The 17,708-nt window shown below is 38.7% G+C and overlaps 2 protein-coding genes across 2 annotated transcripts in view; one reads left to right on the forward strand and one right to left on the reverse strand.

Annotated features, from left to right (window-relative positions):
- AK6 (adenylate kinase 6) overlaps positions 1–322 on the reverse strand; it is a 2,743-nt gene extending 2,421 nt beyond the window's left edge. The window contains exon 1 of the mRNA XM_010008417.1: positions 298–322. Coding sequence (XP_010006719.1) covers positions 298–322 — 25 coding nt within the window. The remainder of the gene's footprint in view (positions 1–297) is intronic.
- A 324-nt stretch (positions 323–646) lies between these two features.
- Positions 647–15,382, forward strand: RAD17 (RAD17 homolog (S. pombe)). The gene is made up of 16 exons (XM_010008418.1): positions 647–655; positions 1,026–1,301; positions 2,283–2,366; positions 2,742–2,898; positions 3,348–3,484; positions 4,619–4,671; positions 4,767–4,892; positions 4,984–5,053; positions 5,669–5,780; positions 8,081–8,275; positions 9,446–9,531; positions 10,058–10,204; positions 10,660–10,806; positions 11,524–11,644; positions 12,886–12,943; positions 15,060–15,382. Exons 1-16 carry the CDS (start codon positions 647–649, stop codon positions 15,325–15,327), a joined length of 2,046 nt encoding a protein of 681 aa, XP_010006720.1. The 3' UTR covers positions 15,328–15,382.
- The last annotated feature ends 2,326 nt before the right edge of the window (positions 15,383–17,708 follow it).

Raw genomic sequence — 17,708 nt, forward strand, 5'->3', positions numbered from 1 at the left:
CCCCCTTACACGGTGGTATTCAGCTGGTAAATGCAAATTAAACTAAAAATAGGTTTTGTCTGAATAACGTTAAAAGCAAAACGAGCAGAGACAAAACCTCTCTCCTGGTTGCTGGTGCCTCAGATAATCTCTTGTTAGGTGATGGTCTGTTGCATTCATATGTAAGACGTGTCACGTGTGGAGTGGTCACACATTTCTCTGGAGATGCTGTGTTTACTCTGCTACTTCTGTGTTCACAGAAGTGTGTTTCAGCAAGTGGCCTGTGCTGAAAGGTTGTCCTGCAGCTCTTAGCCTGACCTCTGTGATGTTCTTTTGGGACCATAGGTAGGCTGAGAGTTGGCCCCAGGGTGTAAGTTTGTACACCTCTCCCAGCAGGGCACTTCTCAAATCCAGAATTAAATCCTGATGCTGTTAGTGCCTTTGATCCTTGTTACTGTCAGACAGACTTCTGATCCATGTGACAGTCTGATTCTAGATCAGTCTGAGCTCCCTCAAACAGCAACACTTGACTTACTGCCTAAATGTTTTTTTTTTCTCTTACCTGTTTCTAACTTTTAAACACAAATGGCTGCACTGCAAATGATAAAAAAAGGGAAAAAAAGCACCACATGCTGAAAACTATACAGAGACAATGTGAACAAGACCTATGAAAACAGTATTAATAAGCTTATGCTGTTTTTTCATTGTAATCTCTGTTTTGATTTAGCTTCTTCAGCTTGAATATGTATTTGTAGAATTTTCAGCTTGTTCTGATTTCCCAGTTTCCTGTAAAATACCCTGTCACAACATGTAAGCTCTGACCTTTTCCAGTACTGAGGAAGTATGTAATGGACCTGCTCAAAAAGCATAAAGGGCTTTGTTTGTTGCTAACTGGTATCATTTCTCTCAGAGCTAATGAAGTTCTTTAGATCCATGAGATATTCTTATATACACTTGATAAAAACCTCCAGGTTTCTAGAGACAACCATACACAGCTAAGGGAAGCAGAGAGGTACATTAATACAAAAACATTTGTGTTTTACCAGGTAGCAGATTGGTTGGCACGTTCATTTGATGACTTCTTTGGAAACACAAGTATTTCTTCTGCCATTTCTGTGAAGCAACTGGAAGGCAACTCTGGAAGCCACCGGCAGCAGAAGAAGAAGGACCTGTCTGCTGTGCCAGAAGGTGGCAAAACCAAAGTTCTGCCTAGAAAAAGAGCAAAGTTGTCTTCAGTAGACCTGCCTTGCAGCAAGTCCAGGCAGAACTGGAGCCAGACTCAAGAAGAGCCATGGGTAGACAGATACAAACCTGAAACCCAGGTGTGAGAGTTACTCTTTAAGTGCTGATGTAGTTGTAATGTTAAGTTGTGACCTGTTGTGCCTCTGCTCTTAGTCTGTACTGTCAGGTTCTGAGTATATCCTGTGTTATTAGGGCAGTGAAGTACTGGTTTGATTTATTTGCTGCAGGTAAGATTTGAATGAGCTGTTTAAACCTGTGAACCCTTGACTGAATTCTAGCCAGGTCTGACAGTACTGGGAGAAATACACAGCTAAAGAAAGGACAGAGAACTGAGCTAGTGCACTCATTACGGGAAAGATAACCAAAATTGTCTTGCTGGCCTGTCAGCACTTGCAATCCTTGACTAATTTCAGTGTGCAGTTAATGTCTTGCTTAGTACATCTTGGGCTGTGGGTGGGGGCTCTGTGCTACCTTAAGGCTTCAAGGAAAAGGACCCAAATCTGTGGTAAACCTGCCTTCACTCGTTCAGCTGGTGGAACAGCTGCTTCCCCACCTTTCAGAGGAGTTAATGTTTGTGGTTACTGTCTCCTGGCTTATCTATGTGAGTTTGTTCATGTAGCACTTGGACTTTATATTTACATATTTAATAGCTCATCTCTGGAGAGGAATTGAGTTACAAAGATAGAAGGCAAATAAACTTCCTGAGATGTGTAGGAGTTCCAGAAACCTTTGTAGCAGTAGAGTCAGCAGAGCCTAAAACGTACCAACTCCAGCTACAGAGCAGACTGGCAAACAGGAAAGGCTGTAATGTTGGTATTTTGGCAATAATAAATAATTCATGATTTCCCAACTACGAGCAATGGAAAATAGTTTGTTTGACAGAACAGGCTGAAGTTCTTGTCCTCAACTGTTGCGCTTATTTCTGCATAGCAGAAACATGTAGCTGGAGTGTCTGTCCATGTTTTAGTCAGCATATACTTTGCTCTTGAACCTCTCACCGTTACAGTCGTGGAAACTGAGAGGTGTCTATATGCATCTCATCTATTTTAATCTTGTTTTAGAATGACCTTGCTGTGCAAAAGAAGAAAATTGAAGAAGTTGAAACCTGGTTAAAAATGCGCGTATTTCAGAGGTCGCCCATGCAGGTAATACTGCTGGAATCAGCAGCCAGGAATATACAACCACAGGAGTGAGCTGGATTCAATTTTATTTTAATGTCACAAAAAAACCCCCTTAGTGTACAGGTAGTGATTATATACCTGTTGCATTATAGGAAGTCTGTCAGGAGCCCAGACTAGAGCTTGTGTGTTTGTTGAGGGCTTTTGCTGCTAGGAGGCGGGTTCTGGTTTTGCTGGTTGTAGTATCTTGGTTGGTAGGAGGCTTTCTTAGACATGTGCATCACTTACCAGTCTTGCCTAGTGTTTTTCAGACCTGATTCTTCAGTTCAGTAGGTGTTATCTTGGTAATCCATCTGCTGTGCAGTTAACTGAACAGATACACACACTTTTTCCCTGTGACAGGGTGGCTCTGTTTTGCTGCTGACTGGTCCTCCTGGTTGTGGAAAGACTGCAACTATTCAAATATTAGCAAAAGATCTTGGTGTTCAGGTGCAAGAATGGACCAACCCAGTATCTTTAGACTTTACAAAAGAAGACTTGAGAAGTATGCTTGACCATGGTAAGTATTTTGATATTCCCCCCTGCCCCCAGCAGTTACTTTTGTGATTTATTCATTTTTTCTTCTTTTGTTGCATTCATTTTAAGTCAGATCCTTGGTATTTAATAAGAATCTTCCTTTTGCTGTTATCTGAAAAGGGAGTTAGTTTTTTTTACAATATTTACTCCAAAATAATTTGCAATTGAAACCAGTGTGGAGAGCTAATTAATAGCCTGGATATCTTTTGAGCCAATTATATAAAACTAGGCAAGTTTGTCTTAATCTGTGTCCTCTATTGATTTCTACCCTTTTAAAATTCCCTTGCATTTTTAATGTTTGCCAAGGGGCTTGGCTGCTGCTGTTCTATAGCTAGTCAGGAAATGGCATGGGTGGGTATTAGTTCTTGTAGGTGTTTATATCCTACTTGGTGTGATATGGAATGCATATTTTTAATTAGTTTTCTTTTTCAGACTCAAATTTCCATACGTTTCCAAGTCAGGCCCAAGCAGCTGTCTTTCAAGATTTTCTGTTAAGAGCAAATAAATACAACAAGCTTCAGATGCTTGGGGAGTCCTCAGAAAATTGTAAGAAGCTTATTCTTATCGAAGTAAGTGAAAATTTGTGACATCTTGTTTTGAAAACAATACCTTTTATTATAATATTGACATGCTAACTAGCTTTAGCTGATGGATTAGTGTGACCAAAAGTTAGTCTGCATTACTGCAGATTAATTCCTCATGACTATTTGGGTCTCTACAGCAGGCTAGAACCAAGTTCTGACTGTAGTTAAACTATGTAAGCTAACAGGCAGAAATTAGAGACTAGTCTGTGTGCAGAAATAAGTACCAAAATTAGATGAAAACAGAATTGAAGAGTCACACCCATGTTTCTTGTCTGATTAGCCTTCTAGAAATACATGTGTGTAAACAGGAGGAGGGGAGAAAAACCCTGCTAGGTAACCTTGTTACTTAGAGATGCAGGAGAGTCGGAGTTAATGTGAGGTTTAATACCATCAGAAAGCGTTTGAAATGTAGCATTCCCTGGTCTTATGCAGGGGGTGTTACTTAGGGCAGAGGTGTGAACTCTGGGGGGTTGTGAAGCCATAATGGGAGGTACAGGAGAAGACTTCCTTTTTAGTTTTTTAGAAGCATATTTCAATGGCATTTTCTTTCTGAGCTTTTTCATTTTGTTTGTTGTTTTTCTTTCTGACAGGAATTTTAAAAGTTCAGGTAGTTGAGCTGTCTGTGAACTTTCAAGAAAAAGAATAAATGAGATAAAAATTCTAGCTGAGTAATGTGAGGTACTGTGGAATCTAGGAAGCAGTGTCTTCTGTGACTTCTCTTAATGAGTTCACTGCCTTCTGCAGGTCTCAAATAGTACATCCTGGCCTCAGAGGAGCTGCTGCCTGGAGTGCTTTTCCTCTGAGGAAAACTCTCTAGCAGGCAATGTAATCACCCAAGAGTGTTTCTGAGGAAACAAGCACAGAAAGAAAATATTTTAGATAATTTTTTCAATATATTTTTTTAAGTAATAAAAGAAATGCTGGGCTGTGATTTTCTTTTTGTTTGATTGTATTTTAATCCCTGGCTGTCTTCACTGTTAGCTGCATTCAAATTCAGTTGACAGCAGGTTAACTGGGGAGAAAAAATACGTAGCAATGCAGTGTGTCATTAACAGTCAATCTGTGGGAGAGAGTATTTACACCTGAATGCAATGACAGCAATTAATCTGTTTTGAATAGGACATCCCTAACCAGTTCTATCGGGACCCTAGCAGTCTACATGAAATCCTCAGGTCAGTGGCAAATGAATTTTTTATTATTAGCTTTTAGCCACTTGCAGTAAAGTGAAGTTTGATTCTTGTTATGTTTTTTTTACTTCTCAATTCAGGAGATTCGTTCGTACCAGTCGGTGTCCCCTTATATTTATAATCTCAGATAACTTCAGTGGAGACAGCAACCAGAGGTTGCTATTCCCAATGGAAATTCTAGAGGAGTTGTGTATATCCAATATTAGGTGAGTCCTTTTATCTCATTAAAACTTGATTGAAATAAACGAGAAGTCAGAAACTAATTGATTTATTATTTTTTTAAATGAAACTCAACAGTTTCAAGCCTATTGCACCAACAAATATGATGAAAGTTCTTAATCGAATAGCTGCAACAGAAGCCAGTATGGTAAGTTGTCAAAACTGGTAACTTCTAGGACCAACAGATTTCAGACTTTTATGCCTGAACTATGTTAGTTACATTTCCTACTGTATTTGCTTGACCCTTGATAGCAGACCCCCCTAACCCCAGGAGACCCCCACCAGTTCATCCCAACAAAAAACAAGCAAGAAACTGGAAAGATATCGTGTTTTCAAGTTGTGTTTGTTTTGGTCCTTCTTCTGAGTCTTCAGGTTACTTCTGAAAATTCTTCTGCCTATTATAGAAACTATTATCTATCAATGGAACAAATAATAGAAGTAATTTTCACTGTATTCAGCAAGGCCAGAAGAGCTCACAGACTTAAATCCTGTATTATTTCTGAACTGTTTAGATTACAGCCAAGTTAATATTGAGTGACACCTTGCAAAGAATTGTATGAATTATTCTTTTTAATATTGCTGTATAAAATGTGGCAATGGATTAAATGTTTTAAAGTTACCAGTATTAGATTATTTGAGCACATGGTGGATCCTTCTGTAGTCTGTTCATGGTGTCTATCAGAGGTGGGTCTCCACAGCCAGAATAATATTAAAATACTAATTTTCCTACTCCTTTTACTATGAATGTTGCTTTTCCTTGTAGAACAGAGAAAAGAACAATGCTCTTGATAGAACTTCTCTGGAGTTGATTTGCAGAGGTTGTTCAGGTGATATAAGAAGTGCAATAAACAGTCTTCAGTTTTATTCCATGAAAGGTAAATACTTACTATTTTGTTAAGTGAATGGCAATTTGACCACTTCTGCTGTAAAGGTGTTTTGTTCCCTGTTGCAGCACAGCTAGCTGATCTGTGCAGAACATTTTTGACACAGTGGTCTGGAGCAAGAATAAAAGGCAAACAGGTTTCGTGTGGTGTTCTGTTTTTCTTTTTTAAGTTGAACATGTTCAATTTCATGACTGGTATCTGTAGTCCTGAAACTGAGTAGCATCTGCTACGTATGTGTTCATGTGATTTAACGAAGTGCCCTATTTTGTTCTTGATATTGGTGTGTGCTTACTGATCCAAGCTTTATGATGCAACCTTGATTTGAAAGGGATATTTTCATTGCTTGGTTCTTTATACTTCTCCATGTCCTTATGTCTCCCTTAAAATATTTCTGGAGTAGCCCATTGACCTTTTATATAGCATGTCTGTAGTGACTGATTTTGCTTTGGAGTTCCTGTGGCTATGGTAAATTGAAAAGCTCTGAGGTGGCATGAGCTGCTTTAAATTTATTGAGTATACTGTAGAGAAACTTTGAAGTTCAGAGTTTTATTAGTTTTCAGAGTACGTGGTTGGACGATGCTCAGATCAGACTTAGTGTGCAATTATTTTACATGTTCCAACACCAAAAGAAGACAGGGCACTTACTGTCATGTCTTTTATAAGCACTGGACGTCAGCACTGGCTAAGATAGTAGTGCATGTGTTTCATTATCCTACAGTTTTTAAAAGCAGTCCTCTGGCACGTGTAGTTCACCGTAAGAATCATTAGATGGTGCCAGCATTTATAGTCAACCTAGAGATAAGGACCTGAATCCAACAGTTGTTTTCTGTTGTACTTTGTAAAGCTAGCAACGACCTTATTTCCCACACAACCACCTTGCAAAATGTGCTTATGGAATACAGGATTAAGTGTGTTTTCAAGTCCCTGTTGTAAGAGGAACTGTTGCAGAGTTTTACAGTATATGGAAGTTAATTAGCTGTGTTTACTATATTACCTAAAGGGGAGAGTCAAGTTTCTACTTGCAAAGATGGAAGCTGTATTCCTCTGATGTTTTCTTCTAGTGAACTGAGTTAGTATTGTTCTGTGTTAACCAGCAAAGTACAAAATTCCTCTCAGTAAAACCATTTTGATGATAATGTCATTAAGTTAGTAAGCAGTAGGTTTGGGATAGCTGAGAAGAGTTTTCTGGATGCTACATCTAGATCCTACATACTGTAGAAAATCTGAGTAGTCTTAAAATGACAAGTTTATGTAATTTTTAATAAATTTCCTCGGATATGTAAAAACAGGAGAATTGTAGAGAAAACTTGGGACAAAAAAAACCAAACCAAACAACAACCAAGGGCATATGGCTTGACAGCTTCTGTTCATGACATCTCAGAATCCTGTATTCAAGCCCTACCACACTGAACATTCTCTTCTTGCTGTTCTATTACAGATTGAGAAGAGCTGTCTTCATGTTGAATATAATTTTTTTTTTAGTCGTTGGCATATTTCAGTTGGGTAAATGCTGAGCAGTCAGTGATGTTTTGTAAATTTTGGAGACATCTCCTTGTTGATCTCCTGAGAATGGAGTATTAGTTTTTACATATAAACAATCTCTTTTTGCCACTTGTTGTCTGTGTGTAAACAGAAGCAACACATTCACATTGGTGGTAGTAACGCGTCAAAGGGATCCATTGTGGTATGGGGGAAAAGAAAGGTAAATACTTAAGGCATAAGTTCTCTTAGTGTAATAAGGAACATGCACCCACCACTAAATGAAATCGTGGGTGAATATTTTTGAGTTTTAAATTAGAGTAGAAGGGGTTTATTCTTTGGGGCTCAAAACATTGTAGAAATTAGTAGGCTGCTAGGAGAATCATCTAAATGAAAAGTTTTCTTTGCTGCCTTATATTTCAGTCAGAGTATTATACAGATAATGCAAATAGCAGATAAATTGGTAAGTGAACAGAATCTTGTAAATTAAATATATTTGCATACTTTATGAAGAAGTTTTTAATAAAGGGAAATTGAGGATGCATCAGAGTTAGAATGAATACATAAGAATGCTAGCTTTTTTAAAAGGCAGGTATTTATTATTCAAAATTACTTGGCACCCTAAGTGTGGCTTAAGATGACTGGGTTGCCTTCCTACTAAATTAATTTTCTCTAAGTCCCTCTATATAACCTTTGCTGTTTGTATTTTTTTGCTTATCGTTTATTTCTTTGGAACATTAGCAATAGCAATATAATATAAAACTTTTTTAGATTAATCTACTTTATCCTGACTGTATTTTTGCTTGTACTAGACTGTTCATTGGAGAAGGAGTTTTGGTCAAGGAAGAAAAGGAGCTCCACACTAAAATGTGAAGGAGCAGCAGGATCTAAAGAAAGAAAGAAAAGTAAATCTGATAACTTGGAAGACCAGGAGATACAAGCTATTGGTGGCAAAGATGCTTCCATCTTTCTTTTCCATGCTCTGGGGAAGATAATCTACTGCAAAAGTAAGAAAACTTTGACTTACCTTTCTTTTTAATGGGTAAAGCATGTTGGCTGCTAACAGCTAGATATGATACAGCAGGACTTCACAGTAACTCTAACTCACATGTTTGGTCATTAATGTTAGTATAAAAACAGTAATAAAAGTTTGTGGTAGCTGCGGCTGTGTCTATTAGGTAAATAAACGTTTCATTAAAATATACTACTATATGCATTTAGTAAAGTCTGGTTGCATTAGGCCCATGTCTGTCATGCACACAAAGCCAGACAGACAGCACCACCCTTGTTGCTTGTACAAAAGCAAGTTTTGCTTTTGTGTGGGGTTATAGGTTCTTGTACTGTTGCGTTCTCTCCTTCTCTGTCGTAAAGGTTACAGAACAGCCCTGCAGCCTTGTAGCTACTGCCTTCCTTATATGTGTCGTATGTGTTTGTCTTTCTGCTGTCTATTCCTCCTTACTTCTTAAATCTTTATTTCTCTTTAACACACGTATGTCCTTTCTCCTTTCTGACCTGAAAGTCTCTTCTACTTCTCTCTAATACCCTGTCATCTCCCTTTCCACCTCTCTAAAATACTTTCCACCTTACTACTACTAAAGTTCTGCTTTTTATACACTCAGATTCTGTACATTTGCCCATCTGCTTCCTGTGTGTGGTTACACTACTGTTTCTTAACATTTAAAAACTGTAATTCATAACCATTCCATACTTCCTAAACTATTACTGTCGGCACTCAGCTAAATCAGGGTCTGTAATTCCTTGGTTGCCCACATTTCATTAGTAATTCACAATATCTGCTCCAAAATCAACTGTGGAAAAACAGTGAGGTGAGGGAATGTGAAAATACATAAAATTTGTTACGTGAAGTGTAAGGTAAATAATTAGATGTTGTTGACTATATAATACTGACTGTATAAGTACTTATGCCTGCATCAAGAGCTTTCTGGGAACTGAAAATGGTGTAGTCTAGTTGCTGGTGGAGTTGGCAGTTGCTAAAAATGGTGCTCAATAAATGTAAAAACTATTCATGCAGTTACACATCTCTGTTCTTGCTCCTATCTAATTTTTGCTCTAATTTTGAATATTTAATCTGAAATCAGTGTTTCTTCTGGCTTTCTTGGTGATGTGTAGAAATGTAACTGATACTGAAAGACTAAAGACTCTAAAATCCTTTGTAGGAGAAGCAGTGTCAGAACCAGAATTTCCTCAGCTGCCTGCTCACTTGTCAGAACACCGTCGAGACACCTTGCTCATTCATCCTGAGGTACATCTGCAGTAAATGCCTGATTCCAGTTTGGTTTGGAAAAAAAACCCAGAACTAATCTGATCTTAAAATATGTCTATTCAGTCTGTCCAGATTATAGAATAATCTGGAAGGGACCTCTGGATTCTAAACTTCAAAGGTAGATTATGTTCCCAGGCTCTTGATCTGTCAAATGTTGAGTATCTCAGGGACAGAGATTCTCTCACCTCACTGATGGATTTGTAGTGGAAGGTGGACTTCCCTTTGCTGCAGCTTGTGACTGTCACCTCCCATTCTTTCCCTGTGCATTGCCAAGAGGAGTCTGAGTTCACTTTTCTGTGACCACCCATTAAAGAGTGTTGCAGACAGCAATGGCCTCTGCCCCTCCATCCCCACCATTAGCCTCCTCTGGAGCAGGCTGACCTCCCTCTTCTATATAAGCACCACTTTGTAGTTCATGTGTGCCAGCTCCCTAACCATCTAAATGTATCAACACTTCTGTAGCCTTGTACACTGTGTAAAACTTGCTCTTTTTCTTTCCTAATAGGATATTGTGGAAAAATCACACATGTCTGGAAGCGTGTTTAATTTATATCTTCACCAGAACTACGTAGACTTTTTTTCTGAAATAGATGATGTAGTGAGAGCCAGTGAATATTTGAGCACTGCTGATGTCCTTTGTAGTAACTGGAGTGTAAGTGGTTCTTTTTTTTTCTATACACACATACTTTAAAAAAATATGGAACTTACAGACTTCTTTCTATATGTTTGCTTCAAACTTAAAAGTGCAGGTGGCAGTGAATTGTTAATGGGTGCTGAAGTACATCAACAATAGAAGAGCTGCAGGTCCAACTTTTTGCCCAAATCATGTCACTATTTTGTTATTGGTTCTAGTGTTTGTAAAAGACTCTACAAAGTATTTTGAAGCAGAACAAACATTGTGCTAAAAACGTGTTGGAGTCTGTGGGCCTTTTCCCTGAAGTAATTGAGCAAGCTTTTCCATTCATCTGCTTTGAGTATAAGTTTCACAGTATCCTAAACAGATTCCAGCCATGTCGTGTTGCTGCAATTACAGAGTGTGCTTTAGACCAACTCAGATGTCCTGTGCAGGCACTTGGGAGTTCAGATGATGCCCAATTTCTCTCTTAGACACGGCTTGTGATGGAAGAGTACAGTGCATCTGTGGCTACCCGAGGGGTCATACATGCAAATACATCCAGAGCCTTTGCCCACCACCAAGGAGGGATGGGGTTCCGCCCTTTACATAAACCTCAGTGGTTCTTTATCAATAAAAAGGTAAATGCTTGGTGCTTGTATTTTGTGGTTTCTTTTGTTGTTGTTTGGTTTGTGTTTTTCCCTCTTTTGCTCCCAGTGCTAAGCTTGTCAAATATCTTATTTTTATGGAAGCTACTTCTAAAAAGCACTTGTTTCAAGAGTTATATTATTCCTCTACTGGAAAGACAAATTGGAGGCCTCCAACAAAGTCTGATTCCTGTGTCCAGGTTGTCATACTGCTGGGAGAGTCTTAGTCCTCAGTTAATGGAGACACAATGAGTGTTAAAATACTATAAAGTATTCCTAAAAGTAAGTTTAACTTGTTACGCAGTTTAAATCACATGAAGCTGTTATGTAAGTTTAACAAATTAATGTTATGTGCTTATCAGAAGTAGCTTCTTCATGAGATACCAAGGTTCTTTGCAATTTTTTATATTTGAGCTAATATTTTTATTACTGTATGTGGCAAAAATATTGGCCTGGATGGGTGGGAAATTGTATAATCAAGGAATAAATATATTTGGAAATTTTAATGCCCAGCAAAATGCAAACATGAAGGAATTTACCATTTTTGTGGTCTGTGTACGTGAGCTTATTTTCTGGTCTCATTTTTCAGTAGCTTGTATGTAGTCATCCAGCAGGCAAGAGGAAAGTTTGTCTTTAAGATACAGAATACCTACATTAATAACAATTTACCAGGTTTTTTAGTTGTGTTTCTTTTTTCCCCAACTCTTACAGTATCAAGAAAATTGCCTTGCTGCAAAATCTCTGTTTTCAAGCTTCTGTTTACCACCTGAGTGTCTTCAGACAGAGCTACTGCCTTATCTTGCTATGTTGGCAAATCCAATGAGAAACCAAGGTAAGATGAGTGTAACTGTTGATCCTGGACACTCTTTTGGAATTCAAACACACTGGGAAATTTTGTAACCCAAATTGTCAATACTATCTGTGCTTTTTGGCTCAGTAAAAAGAATATATACAGTATCTGCATATAGCTGATAGCTAATATTTTTTGTAGTAACACAGGCAAAATTAGAGCTGTCATGTTAGGTTTGAAACAACATCAAGAGCATTTTTAAAACTCAAGTAACTGAAATAATTAAAATAAATATCTCCCTTGACAGAAGTGAGGCATTCATACTTTATAAATGTATGAGATGAGGTCCTCATGTTGGTGTGTTTGAAATAATTCTTCTCTTTTTCTACTGGATGGATTTCATCAGGTTGCCCTCTTACTCAGTCTCCTTAAGTCCTTGCACAGTTATTTTCTCTGCCCACTAAACCCTTGCTATCTTGTCTAACTGGGGGGTGTTGGCAAACTTGCTTATCTCACTCTTCACCCCTTTTTTTCACAGGGTTACGTTTAGGAATGTACTGGATAGCCCAGGTCCTAGCACAGATCTCTGAGGAACTGTACTGGCAACGTTTTTCCATTGCAAGAGTTACCTATTACCTCATACCCCTCTCCCCATTTCCTAATCATTACTTATCAAACTCTACTCTTTTAAGGTCTTCTCTTAATCTTGGGGTTTCTTTTAAATCTACTAGGGAATTTGGTTAGAAGATTTTTGGAAACCTAGTAGGCAGTATTATCTAGGTCTTAATTGCTTACTGATGCCTTTCCCTTAGCATCAACAGACTTAAAGAGCTTTAAAAAGCCTTTCCCAGATAAAGTAAACAAAGTCAAGTCTGTAGGGCATTAAAAAATGTGTAATCTGAGGTAATCCAATAGTGGACAGCTCATGTGGAAAAAATTACTTTGTAGGGTACGTAATAAAAAAAATTTCTGTTTAGACATCTGGATTGTTTATGATTGTTAATGACTTCTAAAAAAAGGCTTTATATCTTAACTAAGGCCTTGACATCATGATGAATTAATTTGATAGGCTGTAGAATAATAACTGCATCATAAATACACAGTTGGTGCATGTCTGTGGGGTTACTTGTGTGTAGGCAATCTATAAACATGCTACTGGTGTGCAGTGTTTTGGTAACCAAAGTATTGTGAATATATACAGGGATACTTGACTACATGTATGAATAGAGTTGTATGTGCATGGTGATCTACCCAGTGTGATACTGGTGATTCTCTGTTCTCAGCTCAGATTGCTTTTATCCAAGACGTTGGAAGGCTGCCACTGAAAAGACATTTTGGGAGGTAAACTTGGCTTCTGTCTTTTCTTAGAGAAAGTAACTTTCTTTCTTTCTTAATATATTGAAAAAAACAACCCTTTCATAGAGAAATACCTTCAGTGCTCATCTCTGATGTGACATTTTTCCTCACTTGCAGCGTGATCATTTCATATTTTGCCCATTAAGAGCTTTTTCCAGTTCAAATATCTTTATTATTATGTTGTTTGTAGCAAGGCTTTACTATAGTAAAATGCTTTTAATCCTTCTTTAATTCTGTTTTCCTTTGTATCAAATAGTAGCTCTGTCCTAGGCATACCTATTTTTCTCCAGTGCATGACCAGAACAAAACGTTTTTTTAAAATCAAAAACATTGATGAGAGAATGAAAATGGAATCGATGTGAAGAGTATTGTGCCCCTTGTCTGCTGTTCATCTTGGCATAAAACCTTACTCTGGAAGTTCAGTAGAACATTCTGTGTTGAGTATATATAAGTTAGAGGAGTTGAAAAGTATTACAGAGAATTATTCCTATTTCCTTTGAGACAGCTGTTTATCTGTCAAGCTACAAAATGTTTTCAGTGAATGCTTCCTCTGAAATTAGGTAGCAGTGCTGGTTCTTGTAGAATTTTTGCCTATTGGATTACTTGGAGTAAACTTTTTGCTTAGAATGCATTTTATAATAAAACTATAGCTACCGAAATCCCTCTTCGATGTTAAATACTCAAAAAAACCCTTTTTAATTCAGCTGTGAGAACAGTGCTCTGCTCAGAGATTGTGTAGTGCTCGTGGGGTGATGTGGCATGACATGTGACTCAAGTGAGCTTTATGAATCAGCCATCATTTCTATTAGTGGAGCCTCAGTTACATTTCTGTATCTTTGATACCTCTGAAATTGAAAAAGAGTTTTCATTGTGATGGTCTGTTGCTAATATAGGATCGAGATCACAGCTGAAATTAGACTTAGCTATTTTGTCTCTTAGGCAAAGAAGAGAGTTTGTAATTTTACAGATTAATCATAGATTCCCATATGCTATTAATTTGGTCTCCCTTATGCTATTAATTTGGTCTGCATTGTACCTTTAAATATTGATAAACGGTTTGTATCTGCATTACTAAGTTGGATGTTGTGTCATTTAGAGTTTGAGCCATCTGAGGGCTAAATTTATCTGGAAATCCTTTTTAATTTGTTTGCTGTTTTGGAAAACAAGGATAGAGTACTGTCAGTTTTTATAAGCATGTATTTCCTTCAGAAATCCTAATTGGAATTAATGTATTTTGTGTTACTAAGCAGTCCTTAAAATAACGTGCAGCTGTTCCAATGGAGATCAGAATATTGTGTTTATTTCTCATTATATTTATTAATGGGGTGGGAATGGTACTGCACTAAGGAAACTGGCACTGAGGAGAGTGCATGGTATTTGGTCAGCTGGAGTTGGAGCCAGGATGAGCATTTGCCAGTGCCAGTGTAAGTTTGTATTATTTCCATGTCAAGTGGGAAAAATGACACAGGAACATTGGTAACATACTGATAAGAGAGATCCTACTAAGAACGGGAAGCCCAAATAGTAAAAGAAATTATAAAATGTAAGAAGATTTATTTTTCCCCCCCTACTTCTCATATTTTTCTGTTCTACGTCAAATTGCTTCCTGGATTAAAGTTTTGCTTGGAAAAGGGTCTAATGTGCTGTGGGTTGTTGTCAGTAAGTTGAGCGTGAGCAGTTCATGTATGTGAAGAAAGCTCAGCAAAGCCCCTGCCACCGTAAGAAAGAAGCTTCAAGCAGAAATAGGCAGTGGAAGGTGACAGAGCACAGACATGACTGGTGTTTTGCTGGTTGAGTTCTTCCCCCAGAGAAGCTCCTGTGTCTTCTGCAGGCTTTCATCTAAGCTGTGCATTCATACCTGCACCTGGAAGATGTGCACAGAGCTGTAAAAACATAATGCTGAGGGGACTGGTGAGAATGTGGACAGCTGAAAAGAAGTGTGATTGATGGAAGGTGTTACTGCCAGAAAGTGGGAAGGCTGTGGAGCACCTGTGAAGATGGGTGACCTGTGTGGTACACAGGCAGTCTTCTGTTGCAGCTTTTGTGTGGAAAAGCAGATGGATTTTTGTGGTAACTTCTGGTTGCATTGATGATTTTACAGGTTAAAGCTTGAAACACTTACTGACAAAGACCCTGGGATACCAGACTTATTTGCTCTCTCTGAAGGGGACCAGGCTGATGTGCATGCTGTGGAGATGGCTGCACAGGTGGAGGAAACCAGCACGAGTGAGAATGAATCAGATGGATTCCCTCTCTCTTCCAGCCAGTGCAGTGGAAGTGAGCTACCTTGCAGTCAGCCTCAGCCTGTTGCATCTCAAGCAATCATGGAGGAAGATGAACTAAAAATAGAGGAATATGACAGTGACTGAGTGCAACAAATTGTCAACCACTGACTTGCCTGAATGGATTAACAGGTCTTTGCTAATGACAGCACTGCTTTAGCTGCTCAGGTGGGCCAGGACAAATCTAAACATGCTGTGTCAGCATCCAGACACCTCCCCTGAGCTTCCTTGTAACTCTGCAGGATCAGACCTGAGCTGAATACTGAATGCAAGCTATTCCCTGCCTCTCCTGAGCCATATATTGATAAAAAGAGAATAATAAATGATGGTGAAATTAGTTTGAAAGCGACTGTAGATAAACAGCTTCACTCTTAAGTTATTTTTATTTTTTACACATTTTAATTTACTTTGCAATTGTACAGTGTGTTTCCTGAGTGCACATTTCATAAGTTGCCAGAATTTGAAGATTTTATGAAAATTCAAACCTTCAAAATGAATGTAAAAAGTTTGATGTTTCATACTGGTGGTGTAAATAAACCTACTGTCTTAATGGTTTTATACTCAGCCAGATTTTTATGTTTGTAAGTTGAACATATATTGTACAACAGATTATTTTGGATTCCTTTTTGAAAGATATTTTCATGAATTGTGGAGGGGAAAATACAACAATCAAGCAGAAATCCTTCTCATCCTTTGTATTTTGCAGAAAGCTCATGGTCTAGTGTGCATTTTTTTTCTCCTTAAATTGCAGCTGTGCTGGGGAAAAAAATAATCCTGTGTTTGGTAACTGAAAGGTGTGCTGTGGTTGCCTGAACAGACTGTTAAATACCTGTGTCTCTGAGCTGCAATTGGTCAATTGAACACGTTGCTCTAGTTCGTGATACCACAGGAATAGGAAAAAACCCACAAACTAAGTGACGTGTGTGTAATGTATGTTTGCATTTCTGTGTTGCTTACATCCACAGTTTAGTAGAGAAAATACATCCTTATCCATCATTTCAGTGTAACTAATACTGCTATTAAAAAGTGCAGACTTCTCCTCTCTCAAGGGACAGGTCTAGTCTTCCCATGTGTTGCTTCATTTTGAAGAGGGAAATTTCCCTCCTCTTAAATTCTGTTGCAGATACACTCTTTACAGCAAAGTCAAAATGCTTTTGGCTGTTGATGCTCCTGAACACCTTTCCTCCTCTCCAGGGTGCTTTGGATGAGGGTGATCTTCACTTCACTTGTGCCTCCAGCAGCTGTGGATCACTGAAACGCTGCCTGACTCCTCCTGTGCTCCAAGGGGGGCCTCTAGTACAAATTGTGTAAGCATGAAATACTGATTTTTACTTGGCCAGCAAAACTCCAAGATGCTGCTTAATATCTTCACAGTAGCAGCACATAATAATACGTACACCAGAGTTATTTTCACACCAGCTACTTTACTGTTGGCCTTGCTCTTACTAGGGCAGTATTCAATACTCACCTGGTTAATCGTAAGTTATAATAGAGACTTACCACTGTAAATTACAATGTTCACAGTAATAGCTTAGGAATATGGTTTAGCTCTGGACTTGTTAGGATAATAGTTGGAATTGATGATCTTAAAGGTTTTTTCCAAACAGGATTCTGTGAAGGCACCCCCTGTGTCTAGTGGTAATTCAGATGTGTTCAGTGCAGACCTGGTGACCTGCGCATGTGGCACTTCCATGGTCCCACCTCAGACAGTACCATGGGTGATGCACTGTGTCATGTCCCCCAGGGGGGTCGTGGGGACCAAAATGGAGGAGCACTCATGTGCTTTGTCTTTCCAGGGCTTGCCTCTGCCCTTGAGCCCATGCTTTGCCCTTAGTCCTTGTGTTTCTGAGCTGTTCCTGCCTTCTCATCCCCACTGCACTCCTGGTACAGTGCTGGGACCAGCCACCTAACCCCTTCTCCCCTGCAGCTCTAAGGAGTTGCTGAATTTGGGGTTTTTTTCTTAGCAAAGCATTTTTTTAAAAACTGAGTTCATTGTTAGTTTACTAGCTGGAATTATTAGTTTGTTCTGTAAAAGGCCTGCAAGTATATATTCAGCTTCTCACAGAATCACAGAATTGCTGGAGCTGGAAGGGACCTCTAGAGATCATCTAGTCCAGCTCTCCCACTGAAACAGGATCCCCTAGAGCACAGTACTCAGGCCTGTGTCCAGGTGGGTTTGGAATATCTGCAGAGAAGGAGACTCCACAGCCTGGGAGTGGCCAGACCTGTTTTCCATATTCTGTAAATTTCCTTCTTTATTTTTTTCCAGAAGAAGCCTATGCAGGTCTCCTACCTCCTCAACTTGATTTTTTTTTCTCATTGGGATGCACTGGTTTTAAGCTTGGAGCAAGTGCTTGTTGAAAGTTGCCCAGCTTTCAGGGACATTCATACCTTCCAGAGCTTTGACCCATGGTATTCCAGCAAGTACATCTTTGAAGAGGTTAAATGTAGTTGTAGTCTTGCTCCTT

The sequence above is a fragment of the Chaetura pelagica genome, unplaced genomic scaffold, assembly GCF_000747805.2.
Source record: "Chaetura pelagica isolate M959 unplaced genomic scaffold, ChaPel_1.0 scaffold191, whole genome shotgun sequence".
Taxonomy (NCBI): domain Eukaryota; kingdom Metazoa; phylum Chordata; class Aves; order Apodiformes; family Apodidae; genus Chaetura; species Chaetura pelagica.